At 45.1% G+C, this 17,995-nt stretch overlaps 1 protein-coding gene across 1 annotated transcript in view; it reads left to right on the top strand.

Annotated features, from left to right (window-relative positions):
- Positions 1 to 17,995, top strand: part of LOC112107182 — a 44,688-nt gene that overhangs the window by 10,901 nt on the left and 15,792 nt on the right. The window contains 11 exon segments of the mRNA XM_029912825.1: positions 3,634 to 3,745; positions 4,841 to 4,947; positions 5,272 to 5,398; positions 7,964 to 8,084; positions 8,889 to 8,974; positions 9,790 to 9,914; positions 11,559 to 11,618; positions 13,082 to 13,178; positions 15,914 to 16,004; positions 16,006 to 16,086; positions 17,072 to 17,145. Coding sequence (XP_029768685.1) covers positions 3,634 to 3,745; positions 4,841 to 4,947; positions 5,272 to 5,398; positions 7,964 to 8,084; positions 8,889 to 8,974; positions 9,790 to 9,914; positions 11,559 to 11,618; positions 13,082 to 13,178; positions 15,914 to 16,004; positions 16,006 to 16,086; positions 17,072 to 17,145 — 1,081 coding nt within the window.

Here is a 17,995-nt window from a genome sequence, read left to right on the forward strand (position 1 = left end):
GAATGATGCAATCTGAAGCTGGTATTGTGTCATACATGATATGAATTACATCATGTTATTCCTAGAAGTCATGGATGATGCAATCATAACGAAGCTTACATCACTCTGCTGAACAAATTGCCCTATATCAGCTCTAGAAATCATACAGTGTCGTGCTCTCTTATTTGTCAGTGTTTGATTTTGCAAAGGGACACATTTCTGTTTAGCCAAAATGAGCAGAGATGCCTCGTACTTGTGTGAACAGTGCAGATAACTTCTGCTATGTTTGTGGTGAAGTGACTTTTGCATCACAAAAGCGCAGTATAACCACTATGGTTAAGAAAGCCTATCACCTTTATTTTGGCTGCAAAATTGGAGATCAGGACAAGAGGTGGGCCCCACACATATGCTGCAACACTTGTGCAACAAATCTTCGCCAGTGGTTGAACAGGAAAATGAAGTCTATGCCTTTTGCAGTGCCAATGATTTGGAGAGAGCCAACAGATCATACCAGCAATTGTTACTTCTGCATGGTGCCTCCAATTGGAAAAGGTGTGTCAAAGAAGAAAAAGTGGACTGTGCATTATCCAAACATTCCATCAGCTATACGCCCAGTACCCCACAGAGAAGGACTGCCGGTTTCTGATGCACCAGAATCATTCTCACTTGAGTCAGACGAGGAAGAGGATGAAACTTCTGGTCCTGAGCCATCAATGTCACAGGACCCACATTTTCTCCCATCCTCCTCCTCTGAACCACACCTCATAACACAAGGTGAACTGAATGACCTTGTCAGGGATTTGGAACTACCCAAGAGTAAGGCAGAGCTGTTGGGCTCCAGACTACAGCAGTGGAATCTCCTGGCAGGTGATGTTAGGGTTTCCATTTTCCGTGACCGTCAAAAGGATCTTGTCCCATTCTTCTTCATGGAAGGTGATCTTGTAGCCTGCAACAACATCGATGGTGTGATGGCAGCCCTCAACATCGTTTACGATCCAGATGAGTGGAGACTGTTCACTGATTCATTGAAGACGAGTCTTAAAGCTGTTTTACTGCATAATGGCAATGTTTTGCCATCAATTCCAGTTGGTCATGCAGTCCATATGAAGGAAACCTATGACAACATGAAACAACTTTTGAGGTGCATAAACTATGACCAACATCAGTGGCAGCTTTGTGGCGATTTGAAGGTTGTTGCTCTCTTGCTTGGTCTGCAGACTGGATACACAAAGTACTGCTGTTTTCTCTGCGAATGGGATAGTCGTGCAAGAGATTCCCACTACATCAAGAAAGATTGGCCACTCCGACAGTCATTGGAGCCTGGGAGGAAAAGTGTTCAGCATCCACCACTTGTTGAATCAAGGAAGATTTTGTTACCACCCTTACACATCAAGCTGGGTCTGATGAAGAACTTTGTGAAGGCCATTGACAAAACACAAGCAGCTTTCAAGTACCTCCATGGAAAATTTCCAAGGTTAAGTGAAGCTAAGATAAAGGAAGGTGTCTTTGTTGGTCCTCAGATTCGTGAACTTCTTCGAGATGATGCATTTGACCATGCACTGCGTGGCAAGGAAAAGACGGCATGGAAAGCCTTCCAGTTAGTGGCAATAAATTTTCTCGGAAACAACAAGGCAGACAACTACAGGTTGTTGGTGGAAAACCTCCTCAAGGCATACAAAAGCCTTGGTTGCAACATGTCACTAAAGATACATTTTTTGCACTCTCATCTAGATTTTTTTCCATCGAACTGCGGAGCAGTGAGCGACGAGCACGGCGAGCGATTTCACCAGGACATTGCAACAATGGAGAAATGCTATCAGGGCAAATGGAGCCCATCAATGCTTGCAGACTATTGCTGGACAGTGACAAGAGATGCTCCATTTAATGAATACAAGAGACAAGCCAAGAAGCACTGAGTAGACACTGAATAGGACTAAACTATGTACATAATAGTTTTTTGCCTTTTGTTTCATAATAAGTTTTATTTATATAACCCTTTTGCTGATTTTTGAAGTGTTACATAAAGAGGACAGGTGAAATATTATCATGTAAAGCAACCATAAACACATGAAAAGACCTAGGTTTACAATTTATGATTAAAACTCTACTATCTACACAATATACATAGACATAAAATGTAAAAACTTAAATATCTTAGAAACAGTAGCCAATCAGTTGTTTTAATTGTCATATTTGAATTCAGCACATCAAAATACATAATAAATAGCACATTTTATCTCTGAAGCAGACGACTTCTCAAAAATTGTAGACCAGTGTTATTTGTCTGGACTGGATTCAGCTTGGTGACGAGCCATTACTAGGATTTTTTAAACAAATATTTACCGTACAACCTCACGAATTTGGGACTTCTTGCTTGTCTTCCTTCCCAATAGCTTGGACAAAGATTTGTGACACAGATGCTCCATCTGAATAGTCTATACAGGAAGACTCAAGAGACTTCATCTCCATTCATGATGAGAGACTCCTTATGGCTCGTGTGTCTAGTGCTGACCTCTGGAGCCCAACATCAATGCGTCTGCCTGCATGAGCATCTAGAGACCATAGTACCCATGAATAGCAACACTGACAAGAAAGGATGCCTCATAGAGAAATGATAGATCAAATTCTCTGCTGGTGTAAATGGGCACAGCCCCATTGATTCCATTTGGCCTGATACCTCTGGCAACAGCAGCCATGTAATGCTCTCCTTTGGGAGCCACATCATTTCATTACTCCATATCTCATCAGCAATACTAACAGCGTCTTATCTCATACCAGTCACAATCATTCCTTTTCTTGTATGAATCATGCCTCATTAACCTTTTTATTAACCAGGTAATCACTACTGCTATCCAGAGCACAAGCTTACCTTATAATAATAATGAATACGTCATGAACATGGTAGCAGATACATCCCTCACAGAAGTTAGACATGGAAAAGTCCTATTAGACCACCCCCTCCATAAAATGCCCTACTCCGCTGAAAAATGGCAAGAGCTAGGCTGCATTAGTTACCCTATCTTTGCAGCTCAGCAGCTTGTGTTTTGTACTGTGTGCCAAATGTAAGATGGCGTAAGACAGACTCTCTTACACTCAGTTAGACTTCCTCAGACCTACTTACACCCACTTACTGATATGTTAAGGAGCCCAAGTTAGTGTAATTCACCTACTGAGAGGCCAGAAGATACAGTAGACACAATAGTATAACTGGCTATACAAAGAGAGGACTATAGCAAGAAAAGCAACATCCATCAAGGTGCAAGACCGTGCAAGTTAAAGACACTCTGCAGTGTATCAGTTATATCAAAATAAGTTTCCTCGGCACTTATTTTTCCATCCCAGTTCTTACACTGCACGTACGTACACACACACACACCCTGTATTATTTGAGTGCCCTTCGGAGTCAGGCTGCGTAAGGAAATTTAAGGTATCCCACCTTACTCAACATCTCTGAGTAAGGCCCTATTGTTTATTATTGCAAAGGAATGTTTTTGGTTTTCCCCGAGGATTTGTTAAAAAGAATACTGTAGCAGTACTCTGTTACCTGCAAACTCGGCACAGCAGAATGTTTTGCAACTGCTGGTAGTTTGTCCATGAACATACAGTTCCCCATGTCACATAGTGTGTGGATTATGACTGGCTGTTCCATGACAGGGTTTGTCTGGCGGTACCACTGTGTCAGGGACGATGATTGCGGCACACAAAGCAGGAATCCCCGTGTTTGTGACAGGAGGGATCGGAGGGGTCCATCGCGAAGGAGAGAAGAGTAAGAGGAGCATTGCACTTCATATTGTCTCTTTGTTGTTGAATTAATGTTAAAGTTTTATTTGTTTACGTCCACCTTTTCCCTCTTTCCTGATTAGTCTGTATAGGCCCACAGTATTCTCCTGCTGGGAAGAGTAAAACAATCACCACCTGCCTCATTCCAAAGATGGGGATAAATCTACACTAAGGCTCTGACCCCACTATGCTGGGTATCTATAGCACAAAGTTTAATTAGCACACTTCTCAGAAAAATATCCCTGACTACACTGGCCAGGGAAATCATACAAGAACCCTACCAGGAACAGGCCTGTAGACACATAGTTGATGCTGGCAATGGTTTCAGCATGAGTGTCGTCAGGACCTCTGATATTTCACCTGCCTTTCTTTCCAATTCTTTCTCTCCACAAGGCTCAACTTCTTTCTCTGGAACACCTATATTTCCCAAGGGAGGTGGGAGCTTCTCTTGACCTTTCTCCCATCCACAGAACGGTGTGTATACCATTTGATGGTGCTTGCTAGCCAGTAATTCAGTCCAATGGGAGCTGGCTGCACCCTTTGTAGTAGCAAGCTATGCTGATACAGACTATCAGGGAAGCTGACGTTATTGGGGATACTGATAAATATGCTTAGCTCTCTGTACTCAGGTGAGACTCTTTTGCAAGCGAGCAGAATTGGGCCCTGGTCAGTGCTTAGGATGGGTGACCCATAAAGGACAACCTAGGATGCTGTAGGAACATGACTTTTTAGTGGCATTCTCCCTTCTGAATCAGTACTGAACCAAATGCTCCAGCATAGTGTTGGAGGCACTGTGCTGCTGAAAGGGCTGCCTTTCGGATGAGATGTAAAACCAAGACCATGATCCCTTGCGGTCAAGAAACATCCCACAGCACATTTTGCAAGTGAGGGGGTATGACTCATCGTGTTCCGGCCAATGCCCAAATGTAGAGAATTATATTCCTCTTATGTAAAATTTGCACTGCAATTTTAGTTGGACGCAACATTCTTCTTCACTTCCATCTCCCAAGCAAGTGAGGAGAGCATGACAATTAGGAATGCAACTCTGTCACTAACACAAAGGCCACTTGTCCCTTAACAGCTATGGATGTGAGTGCTGACCTGACTGAGCTAGGACGCACTGCAGTTGCTGTGGTTTCCGCAGGCGTTAAGTCTATTCTGGACATTGGTAGGACACTGGAATATCTGGTAGGTAGCACAAGTTGCTGTGTGGGCTGCTGAAAATGACGGCAGAGAACCAGTCAACCCCCGATGACCCCATTGTTCTTGCCAACATTGTCTCACTAAGCCAGATTCTAAGGCCATCACATTTGCCACCACAGTTACGTATCTGACTCCTTGCTTTGAAAAAGACTGTGCAATATCTAGAGTAGAAAAGAGGATGTGTAAAACTAACCAAATTCTATTCTACAATGTGGCAACTCTTAGCTGGGTAGGTGGGAAAGTAGCCACTGTTGGTGGCTCTTCATTCCATCTGCTGATTATTTGTTCATCTCATCTTTATTGTTGTAGGAGACTCAGGGAGTCTGCGTGGCTGCCTTTGGAGACTCAAGGGAATTCCCTGCCTTCTTCTCCCGCCAGAGTGGCTTCCAAGCACCGTGTCAGGTGCAGAATGAGGAGGAGGCTGCCAAACTTATTGGTGAGTTTGCGGTGGAGAAAGGCCCAAGCTGTGAAGTTCAGATTTGGATCAGGAGGCAGGGGTTCACACAGATTGCTGTGTTTTAATGATGTACTTTCTGTGTTAATTTCACCTAGAGGGTGGCTGTCCAGAAGAACACCTTTTCTGTCCCCTTGCTTTGGAAGCAGAGAAAGAGAAAAGGGTCGGCCTTTAGATGGAACCAACTAAGCAGAAGTTACATATGCCTTGAGTCAAGGGTGCTGGAACAATTTGTATAGTGGGGGTGCTGAGACCCACTGAACCAAACTGTAAACCCTGTGTATGATGGAAACCACTTCAAGCCGGGGGGTGTGGCAGCACCCCCAGCAGCCCCAGTTCCAGCACCTGTGCTCTGAGTTGCACAGAGTTATTCGTACACACCCTGGCACTCTCACATACATGCAGTTTACCTGCTCTGAGGATCTGGAGGGGTTTCAGGTGAGCCCCTTGTTAACAAAGCTGGCCTCTGGACCTCAGGAAGGAGAATCACAGCTAGCTTTAAAAAAAAAAAAAAAGTCTCTGTCCCTTTTCATTGCAAAGATGGACTTGAAAATATAAGCTGATGCAAACGGATTGCTACGGCTGAAGGGACTATGCAGCTGGTCTCCACTTCTGGAGCAGGCTGGGAATACAAACAGATTTCCCTCTACCTCCTCTCCTCCCCTCCCTTCACACACACACACACACACACACACACACACGGTCTCCACTTGTGGAGCAGGCTTTGGAAATTTTCCGATGGAATATTTTCCCATTGATTTGCTGAAAGCAAAACGTTTTGCAGAAATGCATCATGTCACCTTTGATGAAAATTAGTTTTGAGACAAAAATAGAAAAAAAGCATTTCAGTAAGGTTGAAACATGCCATTTCGATTTTTTCAGAACAGAGTGTTTTGATCTTCTGTTTCAAAATGACTTTTTGTTTCAATTTTTTTCATTTTATCTTATGAAGTCTAATAGAAAATAAAAAAAATGAAACAAAAAGTCATAAAAAAGTCAAAATCAGAACCAAACTATTTTACTTTGTCAAAACAAAACAGTTCAATTGACCCAAAACACTTTTTTTCTTTTTTGGAATATTTGTTTGTAGGGGGTGTTTTGTGTTTTCAATCCCTTCTGGAATGAAACAATTTTGAAATTGTGAAACTCCCCCTGGAATGAAAAATCTGGGTCCAGCACAGCTCTGGAGTTTAGTTTGGGTATATCCTGAAGAATCATCTCTCGAACTCTCCCCCAAAATCCTCAGTGCAGCCCCGTGCATGGTATAATTGTGGAAAGAAACTGGTTACATATTGGGGGACAATAAATTCTTTTGCAATCTGCCCAGGAACATGAAGCTGGCTCTGCTTGTTAAACTCTTCAGCCCTCTCTGAATTCAGCCACTATTGCTACTGCAAAGGGAATTCTCTCCTTATGTCCCCTGTCATGGGGGAGAACCCACATGGTCCCTGCAGCCCCTCCAAACTTCCACCAGCAGTCATAGACTCATAGGATCATAGGATTGGAAGAGATCTCAAGAGGTCATCTAGTCCCTGCACTCAAGGCAGGACCAAGCATTATCTAGACCATCCCTGACAGTGGATGAGGAGACAGGGCCAAGCTGCTACAGCACTGTGTGGGAGTCTTGTGGCCACAGCAAGCTACTATTTTGGCCAGAGATTGTGTGTCTGCCCAGCCCCAGCCTGAAATCAGAAGAACTGTTATTAGGAGGGAGTGTGGAGCCATGTTCTCCCACTCACTCTCCCACCCATCCTCATACTTTACCATATTGGGGAGACTGTCTTGCTTACATACAAACCAGCTAGGAGGGACCTCCAGTGGCCAGGGGAGACCTGCCCACCTTAAGAACCAAAAGGAACTTATTCCCCAACTGACTACCCAGCCCACCGCCAGCAGAGAACTGCTATCCGCCCACTCAACCATCCCACAATCAAGGCCACAGGAAATCTTGTCTGCCAGCATTGCCACTGTGAGGACCAGCTGCCAGGCAAGGGAACTGCTTAGGCAATATGTCTACACTAGCCATTTTCAGGAAATCTCCCACTGCTGCAGCACCACCATTGGCAGCAACAGTGGGAGCACTAGAGTAGACAGAGCACAGACGCACAGGTGTTACCACCACCCACTCATCTAACCCTGCTCAAAGCAGGTCTAGACAAGGGAGCCCCTTCTTAAAATGTTGTCTTCACGTCTCTGCTTTCCTCACACATATACTTGACATATACACAGACCTCCCCTCCCCGCATCAGAGTTTACACATACAACCTACAGGCTCGTGTAACTTATGTGTTCCCAGCTGTGCCTAACCCACAAAGGATGTGTGTGTTATAGCCCCCTGCTGTGAGGCCTGATTCTTCTTAGCTCAGTCTGCAGAGACTTGTGCTTTCAGCTCTGGAGATCACTGGTTCATTCCTTGATGCCAGGGAACATTCCATCACACTTATGCATGCGCTCTCACTCTCTCTCTCCTATGCCTTGGTGTTTCACAGTTTGATTGGATTATTCAGCTCACACAGACACAACTAACAGCTGTCTCTCCTCTCTCAGCCAGCACCTTGGCACTGGGCCTGGGCAGTGGAGTGCTGATTGCAGTGCCCTGCCCTAAGGAGGAAGCTGCTTCAGGACAGGTCATTGAAGATGCCATCCAAGAAGCTCTGAGCAACGCCCGGTGAGAAACACTCCAAACTTTGTCGTTAATTTACTCTGTGGTTGTGACCACCTAAGGGGCTCCAGTGCTTATCATAAGTACTCAACTCCTTGGCACAGACCAGGGATGGGCATTTTAAAAGAGAACAGCATTGCCTTAAAAAAAATTAAATATTCCCATCTCCTCTCCAGAATTTATGGGCAGACACAGAAACTTTAAATACATTTATATTTCAAAACAAAAATGATTTGAAAATTAGCTCCCCCTTTCACTTTCCCCTGCAACTATTCATTATGTGTGAAATTCACCCTTGTGCAGATTGCCAAAACAAGATCTATGTACTACTTGAACCCTCTTCTGCAGAGAGATGAATTTCACTCCATATCAGTAATAACTCCTAAGGCAAGCTAAGGAAGTGCAGAAAAATACTGTTCTTTGGAGGTGAGGGAAACCCAGAACACAATTTTTAACAGCTAAGTAAAAGGAGAAAATGTTTTTCTAACTACTTTGCTTTGAAAATGAGTAGTAATTTTAAATCTATACTTAGATTATGTTGCAGATCTCAGGGGCCCCAGACTACTCTTGCTGTGATCATTTCTCTAGACTACACTGCAACAAGGATATAGTGCAGACTATGTCCTTAATCTCAGGTCTGGGTGACTCCCTGATATGATTTTCACTATAGTTCTATGTACTGAGGCTTGTTTACTGGGCCTTAGATGGCATGCAGTTATATAGCTAGATTATCTGTTAGTAATCAGTGAGTCCACTCTGATGCCTTGCTAGCTCACTTCTTATCAAAAGGTATTTTCTTTTTGTTCGCAGGTCGAAAGGGATCACAGGGAAAGAGCTGACTCCCTTTATGCTACAGAAGGTGAATGAACTGACTAGTGGAAAATCGTTGGACTCCAGTATCCTTTTACTAAAGAAAAAAAATATTCCACAACCCCCCCCCCCAAAAAAAATTTAATTGGACAGGTTGACCACAGAATACCGTCACTGTTGTTAATCTGGAAACTTGAAAGGGCAAATACTTTAGCATTTCAAAACAGCTGAATGCACAGAAACAGTTGTTAAACTTGTTAACACTCTGTCTCCCTCAATTTCTGCTGTAAAAACTGGTGACTGGCAAAGAGAGGAGGTGTTCTAAAGCCAAGGCTCTCCTGCAATTTTCAGGACAGGCAGTACACCAAACACCCAAGCTGCCAGGCTCCCTCTGTCTTAGAGAGAAGACTCTGGGCATCATTATTATATGCCACTTGAGTAGCATTTGTGCTTGAGCGTACTGGAGTATGGTCAACCACCCTGCATATGGGGAGAAAAAAGATGGCCCAGCAGTTAGGGAGTACACTTGGGAGACATGGATTCAACTCCCTAGTACGCTACAGGCTTCCTGTGTGATCTTAGGCAAGTCAGGTAGGGCCAGATCCTCAAAGGTATTTAGGCACCTAACTGTTAGGCTCCCCATCTGATAGCGTTTCCCTGCGTCCGAGGTATGTGGTAAAGATAAATGCCTTTAAAGATTGTGAGGTGTCCACGCACTAGGGGAATCTGGCATATGTACAATAACTAGAGTGGGGTGAATCAGGACCAAGAGGTCCCCCTGTGTCGTTGTCCCTGCCTCCACTTCCTGTTCTCTTCCCCTTAGGGAAGGGAAGTTCCTACACAGGCTTCTCCCAGACCAGGTTCTTGCCGTTTATTTCTTTAAAAAAGAATTTCCATTCAGACATTGCTCTGATCCAGAACAATGCCAGAGTGGGCAGCCGCATAGCTGTGGCCCTGAGCAAGATCCAAACTGCCACAGGGAAGGGCAACCTGCCTCGGCGTGAGAAAGTAACTTCACTTAGGCCTGTGAGTCCTCTGCTCTTCCGTGTGTAGTGCCTATCTACAAATAGCGTTATAGATAAGTTCACAGCTAGTGTCCGAAACATGGTAACTCTTCACTGTGGGGCATGGACCGTCCATTCTGCTGTAAACAGTTGGAGAGTCTCTCTTCGCTCTCTAATTTCCCTCAGGTGCTTTTTAAATCCTCTTCATTCTTTATTTTCATTCCCCCTTTCTAAAAGCTTCTCTGAGCCAGAGTCCTCAGTGATTAGCACTGGCATTGGCCTTAGTCATCAAAGAGGACCCCTAGCACATTCAGCTTGGGTTTCCTACAAATGCCTTTAAAGTCCTATCTTGTTTTCACATTTCCCCCCTTCCCCCCACATAGATACCTTTCCCAACACACACATCAACTTAGTTGACGTCAATGCAAAGTACGGTCATGTCTGCACTATAGAGCAGGGATCTCAAACTCAAATCACCACAAGGGCCACATGAGGACTAGTACGTTGGCCCGAGGGGTGCATCACTGAAACCTTTTCATACAATGATACAAAAGTATAGTCAAAAATGAAGAGTAATATAGTATGCTATTAAAAGTCAATGTATTAACTTTTTAAAAACTGTAATGCAAAGAGGGGTTTTAATAAAATATAAACACTCAGTAATGCACCTCACTCAAATGACAAAACACGCATTTACTTTTAGAATTACTTTGGTTAAAGCCTCTGCCCCTGGCCCCGCCCGCACTCCACCCCTTCCATGAGGCCCTCCCCCTGCCCCTGCCCCACCTCTTCCCATCCCTTCCACGCCCCCATTCCAACCCCTTCCCCAAAGTCCCTGCCCCAACTCTGCCCCTATTCCAACCCCTTCCCCAAATCCCCGCCCCGGCCCCACCTCTTCTCCGCCTCCTCCCCTGAGCGCACCATGTCCCCGCTCCTCCCCCCCTCTCCTGGAAAGTCCTACGTGCCGCCAAACAGCTGTTTGGCGGCGGGAAGCACTGGGAGGTAGGCAGAGGAGCGGGGATGCAGCGCACTCAGACGGGGGGTGAGGGGAGCTTGGCTGCCGGTGGAATCAGTGCCTATGGTGGACCATAGGAAATAAGTACGTGGGCCGCATGTTTGAGACCCCGGATATAGAGCCTTGGCCAATATAGCTATGCTGGCAGAGCCCCCTAGCGTAGGCACAGTGTAAACTTGCAGAAAGAGTTATTCTGCTGGCATAGCTACACCCCTTCCCCAAACAACATTAGCTAGGCTGACAGAAGCACTCTTCTGTCAGTCTAGTTGCATTTACACTATTTGTTTGGGGGTTTTTAATTATTTTTTCCACACTCATAACCAACATAGCTGTGCCGACAAAACTTTGTATTTTTGGTGTTGTGTGTGCGTCTAATACCCTGCATGCCCCAAGCAATTTATTCTTCTGCGGCTGGCTGTAAGGAGGAGTAGTTCAGAGGGTAGAATTCAGAATAGATTTTCCTTTCTTTCCAAAGGTGCTCTGTGGAAGGACTGTCTGGTCTGGCCTAGCCAGATAAGATCAGGCCTTCACAGTATGATTTTCATCTACTTTGAGAGGTTGGTGGGAGAGCGAGCTTGAGAAAAGCAAACAAAACTCAGCACTTCTTCTGGCCAATTTTTTCCTCCACTCTCCCCCGCCCCTCTCATTAAGGTGGTGATTGGCGGCATCAATGTGGACTTCATAGCCAAGGCGAGAAATACCACCATACAGGTACTGTATCTAAAGCACGCTTAGACACTACCATTCTCAACTACTTTCATGCGAGTTCCAAGCATGTGTAGCGTATCTGAATATGGAAGTGCAGAGTGGGTGCCTAATGTGCCTTTATATATGGGGAGGGTACAGTGTCATGTATTGGTGTAATACAGGGGTAGTCAATAGGTGGACTGTGGGTCAAATACAGACCGCCAGATGCTTTTGAATGGACCCTGGAATATTTTTATTAACTTATCATCATCATCGTTTTTTTTCTTTTAATTATTTTCTCAAGTCTGGACATTGACTATACCTTGACCAAGACATTGGGACCTTGACAAAAGATAATTGACTACCTCTGGTGTAATATGTGTCTGTGGGCACACATCATAGCCTAATCAGACCTGCATCCAAGCTGATCTCAGTGCATTTCGTGGCAGGAGAGGAGGCACAAAAGTGGCAATATACCACCTTTGTGGCCCTCATATTCAGAGGCTGTCTTCTGGAGGCTGCTCTGACCCAGGTGTGTAAGTTAAGGCAGCTCAAATTTACATCCAGCTGCTCCCAATCCCAAGGGGCTGTTCTAGCTGAACAGCTGGTGCACAGAGCTGCCCTGCCAAGCTCCCATTTTCCCCAGGCACATCGCCGGTACCAGATGCTGGAAGTGAGGTAATGGAACAGCCATGCTACTTCTGCAGCACCCTAGGATAACCCTTTTACACTGGCACGTCCCAGGAGGAAGTTTTTTGTCCTTTTTGTTGCCAAACCATAGCAATGCAAACCAATGGGAGCAGGAGCCAAAATCTGGTCCAATGTCTGTATGTGGAGTAGTGAGTGTAGGTTTATTTTTATTTGTGTGTATAGCGCATGTCCGTGTGTCAAACTGCACAGACTATAGCATGGCAAGTAAGTGTATAATGTAGTTCTGGGGGTGTGTACAGGAAGTATGTGTGTATGGGTAGAGAACATTTACGCAGGGGAACTCCTATCTGCAGGGCCGGCTCCAGGCACCAGCCCACCAAGCTTGTGCTTGGGGCGGCACCTGGAGGGGGGCGGCGCGGCGCTCCGGCCGCCGGGGAGACGGGGCCACGGCCGGGGCTCGCCGCCCTCCTCCCAGGGCTCTGGCCGCCATCCCCCCCGGGGCCCTCCCCCCGGCCGCCGGGGGGAGAGCGGAGCCCCCGCCGGGGCTCGCCACCCTCCCCCCAGGGCTCTGGCTGCCCTCCCCCCCCTTCCCCCCGCTGGGGCGGGGGGGGCGGCCGGAGGCTTTTTTGCCTGGGGCGGCAAAAAAGCCAGAGCCGGCCCTGCCTATCTGTGCAGAAACAAATCTTAAGAAGTCTTTCACAAAAGCTGTGGTGTTACAGTTACAGCCAATCTGCTTAACTAACTTGGATTTGGATGGGAAATCACTTTTAGTGTAAAAAAACATATGAAGTTGTAAATGTCACCAGCAACTCATTCTCTCACTTTTTTTTTTAAAGGAAGTATCTTTTAAAATCTATTTGGTATCTCAAGAGTTTTGTCTGGAACAGAATTGTGTCATCTCCATTTCAAAGCATGTCTGCTTGCCTTTAAAATGTATATGTACTTTTTATTTTTTTGTTTTCTGATGGGAGGTAGTATACAGTATAGCTGAATATGGCTTTATGCATTTATGTGAGGTTGAGTGGGACTCCTGGTTGGCCTGGCTTAAATTACAATGCACTGATTGCTGAATTAGGGACTGGGGCAAAATCCTGCTCTCGAATATGGTATCCTGCTCTCCGCACCTGTGCAGGGGAGTAATTGCTGGAGGAATCCAGCATTCATAGCTAGGGAACATGAACGAAGAGGTTATATTGCACACAAAAGTAATAAGATGTGGGCCATGCCAGATCACGGAGAGTGAATTCTAGAGCGGAGAACATTTCCCTGTTGCTGGTCCCCAGGAGTTTTATCTGGGAAATGACATCAGACATAGCCTTAGTGACAACAGCTGTGACAGGGCACAGAGGAAGAAGCCAACTGTAAAATACAAGATCCCTAGTCTATTTAGGCTTTTAGGGCCAGATTTTTAAAAGAGCTCTCATTGTTCTTGGGAAGGTAGTGTAGCATTGTGATTACAGCATTGGCCTAGAAATCAGGAGAGAAGAGTTTAATTCCTTGAGTCTGACACAAACTTAATTTCTCTGTGCTTATTTCCCTGTATCTAAAATGAGGATAATAGTAATTCTTTCTTCCTGCCTTTCTTTTTCTGCTGTCTAGTTTGTAGTACAATGGGGCCTTGATTTCTGTTGGGATATTTTTCCTGGAAGGCTGGAATTATTCTGTGTCCGTATTTTAGTTTGAAATTATATGTTGTCAGTAGTAGATTTTTCTAAAGCCCACTTTTCCTTGTATGTTGTCTAGTCTCACCTTAAATCATAAGATTCTTTTGTGAGCTATAGTATAGCGATACATTTGTCAACAACTACTGTTGCTATTGTGAATAGGGGGCATTCTGCAGTGGGAAATACTCCATAATATTACATTCTGTATTTGGAAATATTTCCCTGAATACAGTAAGTTGGATTTGTATTAAACCACATGCTAAAGGTATAACACACTGGCTACGTTGTGTCCCTCTCTAATGGCTGCTCCACATAGAGGATGAGTCTACTGTTCCTCTACCAGTTAAATGAGTAAATCTGGTAGTTGGTAGCAGTAATAGGCATTTACAAGATAAAAGCCTACTTGTAATACCAGCTAATGGCATTACATGTTTAGCTCATATGGTAGGGGCCTGGCTTTTGGTGCTGATGCTCCAGATTCAGTCCATGCAAATGACCCACTGTGAGGATTGTTACAAAGGTATTTTTCAGGCTATTTATGTGACATCAGAAAGTTTGGTTCCAATGGCAGTGCCAGGAAAATGTGTCTCGTAACTTCTCTGACTGCAAGCATCTCCAACAGCCACTGGGAGGCTGTATGAGTTCATTTTGTTAGTGATAACAGCTATGTAGCTGAATTCTCTCTAAGGTGGCAAAGACACGGTGGTATGAAGATGACTCTGTATCTTCTGGAACTCGATTGCTCATTTCACTTTTATATGCAGCAAACTGCCTGTCTCTGCATCATTGTGGGCTGCATAAAGTCTGGCTATTAGTCCTTCAGTTCATCCTCTTTGGCTGAGCCTTTGCAGACAATGTTTCCCCACTTAGATCTACAGTACAGTTGGTAGAAATATTTATGAAAGCATGACCCTTCTAGTTTGTTCTGTTAAATCAGACATTCGAATGATTGCAGATGCTGCAGGCACGTGGGGTTCAGCGTGGGGAGGTCAGTCATGGCTCTCCGGGTGAGGGCAGGTTTCTGGAGCAACCCTGGGGTCAGCTTAGTGCACCAGCTGTAGCCAGGCCTCCCAGCTCAGGGGGAAAGGGATGCAGTTCATTTGCAACCCAGGGAAGCTACACTGCACCTCAGCCAGGGCTCCCCAGGATGCAGGATCACTGGGCGGTAGGCAACTGCCCTTCCACCTAAATCGTGCCCTATGAGCATTTCAGGTTTTTAAAAAGGGGTGGGGGCAGTAGCCCTTTTGCCCCCGTCTCCGGCGCCTACAGGGGGCTGGCTGGGGATGCATTTTGGCACTCGGCACCCATGTTTAAACGTATGCTTGGAAAATATTCCTCCCCTCCTTGAAATCTCTGGGATTTCCAGAGCAATGATAATCCTCATGACCTCCCCTGAAAGAACAGGAAAACGTGTTGTTAGGGTTCCCTCATCACTCTGAACTTTAGGGTACAGATGTGGGGACCCGCATGAAAGACCCCCCTAAGCTTATTTTTACCAGCTTAGGTTAAAACTTCCCCAAGGCACAAATCCTTTCCTTATCCTTGGATGGTATTGCTGCCACCACCAAGTGATTTAGACACAAATTCAGGAAAAAGGGCCACTTGGAGTCTCTGTTTCCCCAAAATATTCCCCCAAGCCCATTCACCCCCTTTCCTGGGGGAGGCTTGAGAATAGTATACTAACAAATTGGTTACAATGTGAGCACAAACCAAACCCCTTGGTTTTTAGGACACTGAAAATCAATCAGGTTCTTAAAAGAAGAATTTTATTAAAAAAAAAAGTAAAAGAATCACACCTGCAAAATCAGGATGGAAGGTAACTTTACAGGGTAAATAAAAAGATTTAAAACACAGAGGATTCCCCTCTGACTCTGCTTTCCAGTTACAAAACAGGAATGAAATTACCTCTTAGCATAGGGAAAATTCACAAACTAAAACAAAAGATAATCTAATGCATTTCCTTGCCTTACTTACAATTTTTGTAATCTTAGATGCTCATTTCAGGTATGTTTCCAGGAGATGTTTTTCCTGCCTGGACCCTCTCTCCGTCCAGAGAGGGAACAACCAAAGGGAGCACAAGCAAAACTTCCCCCGCTCCCCCCCCATTTGAAAGTATCTTCTTTCCCCATTGGTCCTTCTGGTCAGGTGCCAACTAGGTTAACTGAACTGATTAACCCCTCTTACAGGTAAGGCAATTCAGTACAGCTGCCCTGTGTATATTTATGACACATGTTTCTCTGGTTCATGCGCTAAGAGCTCTAGGACTTGTTGATAATAAGCGATGACACCCCAACTGACTTGAGAGAGATCTTTCACCTGCCAGGTGGGGTGAGGCAAGCAGCCTGTCCTGTTTCTAGCTGGAGGATTTAGGGCTGCTGCATCTCAACAGGAGCCAGGTGAGGTAATGTACTGGTGGGGGAAAGCAGAGTTTGTTCCACAGCCCAGAATCTGGCCACGTGTGTGACAGACTAACAGAGCACTTTAAAGAAAGCAAGAGAAAGTTGAAAGAATGGGCAGGAGGAGAGAGAAAGCAGCAGCCAGACAGATGGAACAGAAGGGCATTCATGAGGACGGAGACATTTAGGAAGAGAATGGAGGGGGAAAGGATATATAGATAGTGACGCAGACACTTCTGGGGACAGAGAGAAGGATGCACAGCACAGGCAGACGTTGTAAAGCAGAGGTTTAATCCGACACTATCTATTAAATGATTTAAGAAGGATATTCCTAAACTGCTTAAATGAGGGTATGAATGGGTTGGAGGCTGGTAATGGAATACAGAGTCTTTTGCCCGAGGGCCAGTGGTTCACGTCCAGTCTGAGTTGGTCACTGTCTTAGTACAGAACTGTTCAGATCACATAAAACACTACAGTTGGCATCCTTGTAAGTAATCTCAGCACATAAGGCCAATATATTCAATGAACTAGGAGCATGAACTGCCCTCCGACCTACCCCCAGAAGTGGTCCTTTCTGCTCAGAGTTGAAGCAGGTGGGTAGGATAAGAAAGCTTGCACAGTTTTCTGTTCTGAAGCTAGAAGATGTCGGTCTCCACAGCTGTGTCAAGCCTACCATTTCAGAATCATTCAGTTCACTTTAAACATATTCAGAGAAATTCTCTCTGTTCTATTCAACTTTCCCAACTCTACTAACTTCCGATTTACTCTTTCAGGCTGGTGGACAGACAAACGCTGGGCAAGTGAGCCAATCTTTCGGAGGTGTGGGGAGAAACCTGGCAGGTGCTTAGTGGTGGGTTTTGTTTGTGGGGGCATGCAAGTAACGGTTTATTGTGTATTGTTTGTATTGCAGGAGTGACTAAGCCCCAATCAGGATCAGAGCCCCACAGTGCTAGACACTGTACAAACACACAAGTGGATGCAGTCCCTGCCCTGAAGAGCTTACAATCTATTAGGAAACCAGACGCAACAAGTGGACATTACAAGAAATAGAAGGGGAGGGCTGGAAGGCAAGCAAGGGTAATGAAAATAAGGTCTTGCAATTACATGCAGTAACTATTTCACAGCGCAATGGCTCCAAATCAGAATTAAACCAACAAACATCAGTCTTCCCTGATAACTGCTGCAAACCTAGTCAGCATTAGTTAGCTGACTTCCTACAGGAGCCACAGTAGCTTTAGAGATTAACTCAGGGAGGACGTTCCACGCATAAGGGGCAAGCATGGAAATATTTGTGGGAAACGCAGACAAAGGGACCTTCAAGGCTGTGATCATTAGGGGGACATAATAAGATATGTGTTGCGCAGTCATTGGCACCACTCCAATAGCTCAGGTTTAGACTACTTGAATTACCGGTGCCATAATGAGCAGAGCTTGATATTTTGTTTATTTAGGGAAAGGAGAGAAGGTTTAAAGAAAAAACCCTAACGTATCTCATGTAGGAGCAGAGAAGTTATTTCACCTCCGTATTTGGCATTAGTTCGACTGCTGCTGGAATACTATGTCCAAAGTTTTGGTGTCCACAGTTCAAGAAGTATGTCGATAAATTGGAGACAGTTCAGAGAAGAACCACGAGAATGATTAAAGGATTAGAAAATGTGCCTTATAGTGATAGACTCAACAAGCTCAATCT

Source organism: Terrapene carolina, unplaced genomic scaffold (genome assembly GCF_002925995.2).
Source record: "Terrapene carolina triunguis isolate 2854851 unplaced genomic scaffold, T_m_triunguis-2.0 Scaffold247, whole genome shotgun sequence".
In the NCBI taxonomy this organism is placed as follows: Eukaryota; Metazoa; Chordata; order Testudines; family Emydidae; genus Terrapene; species Terrapene triunguis.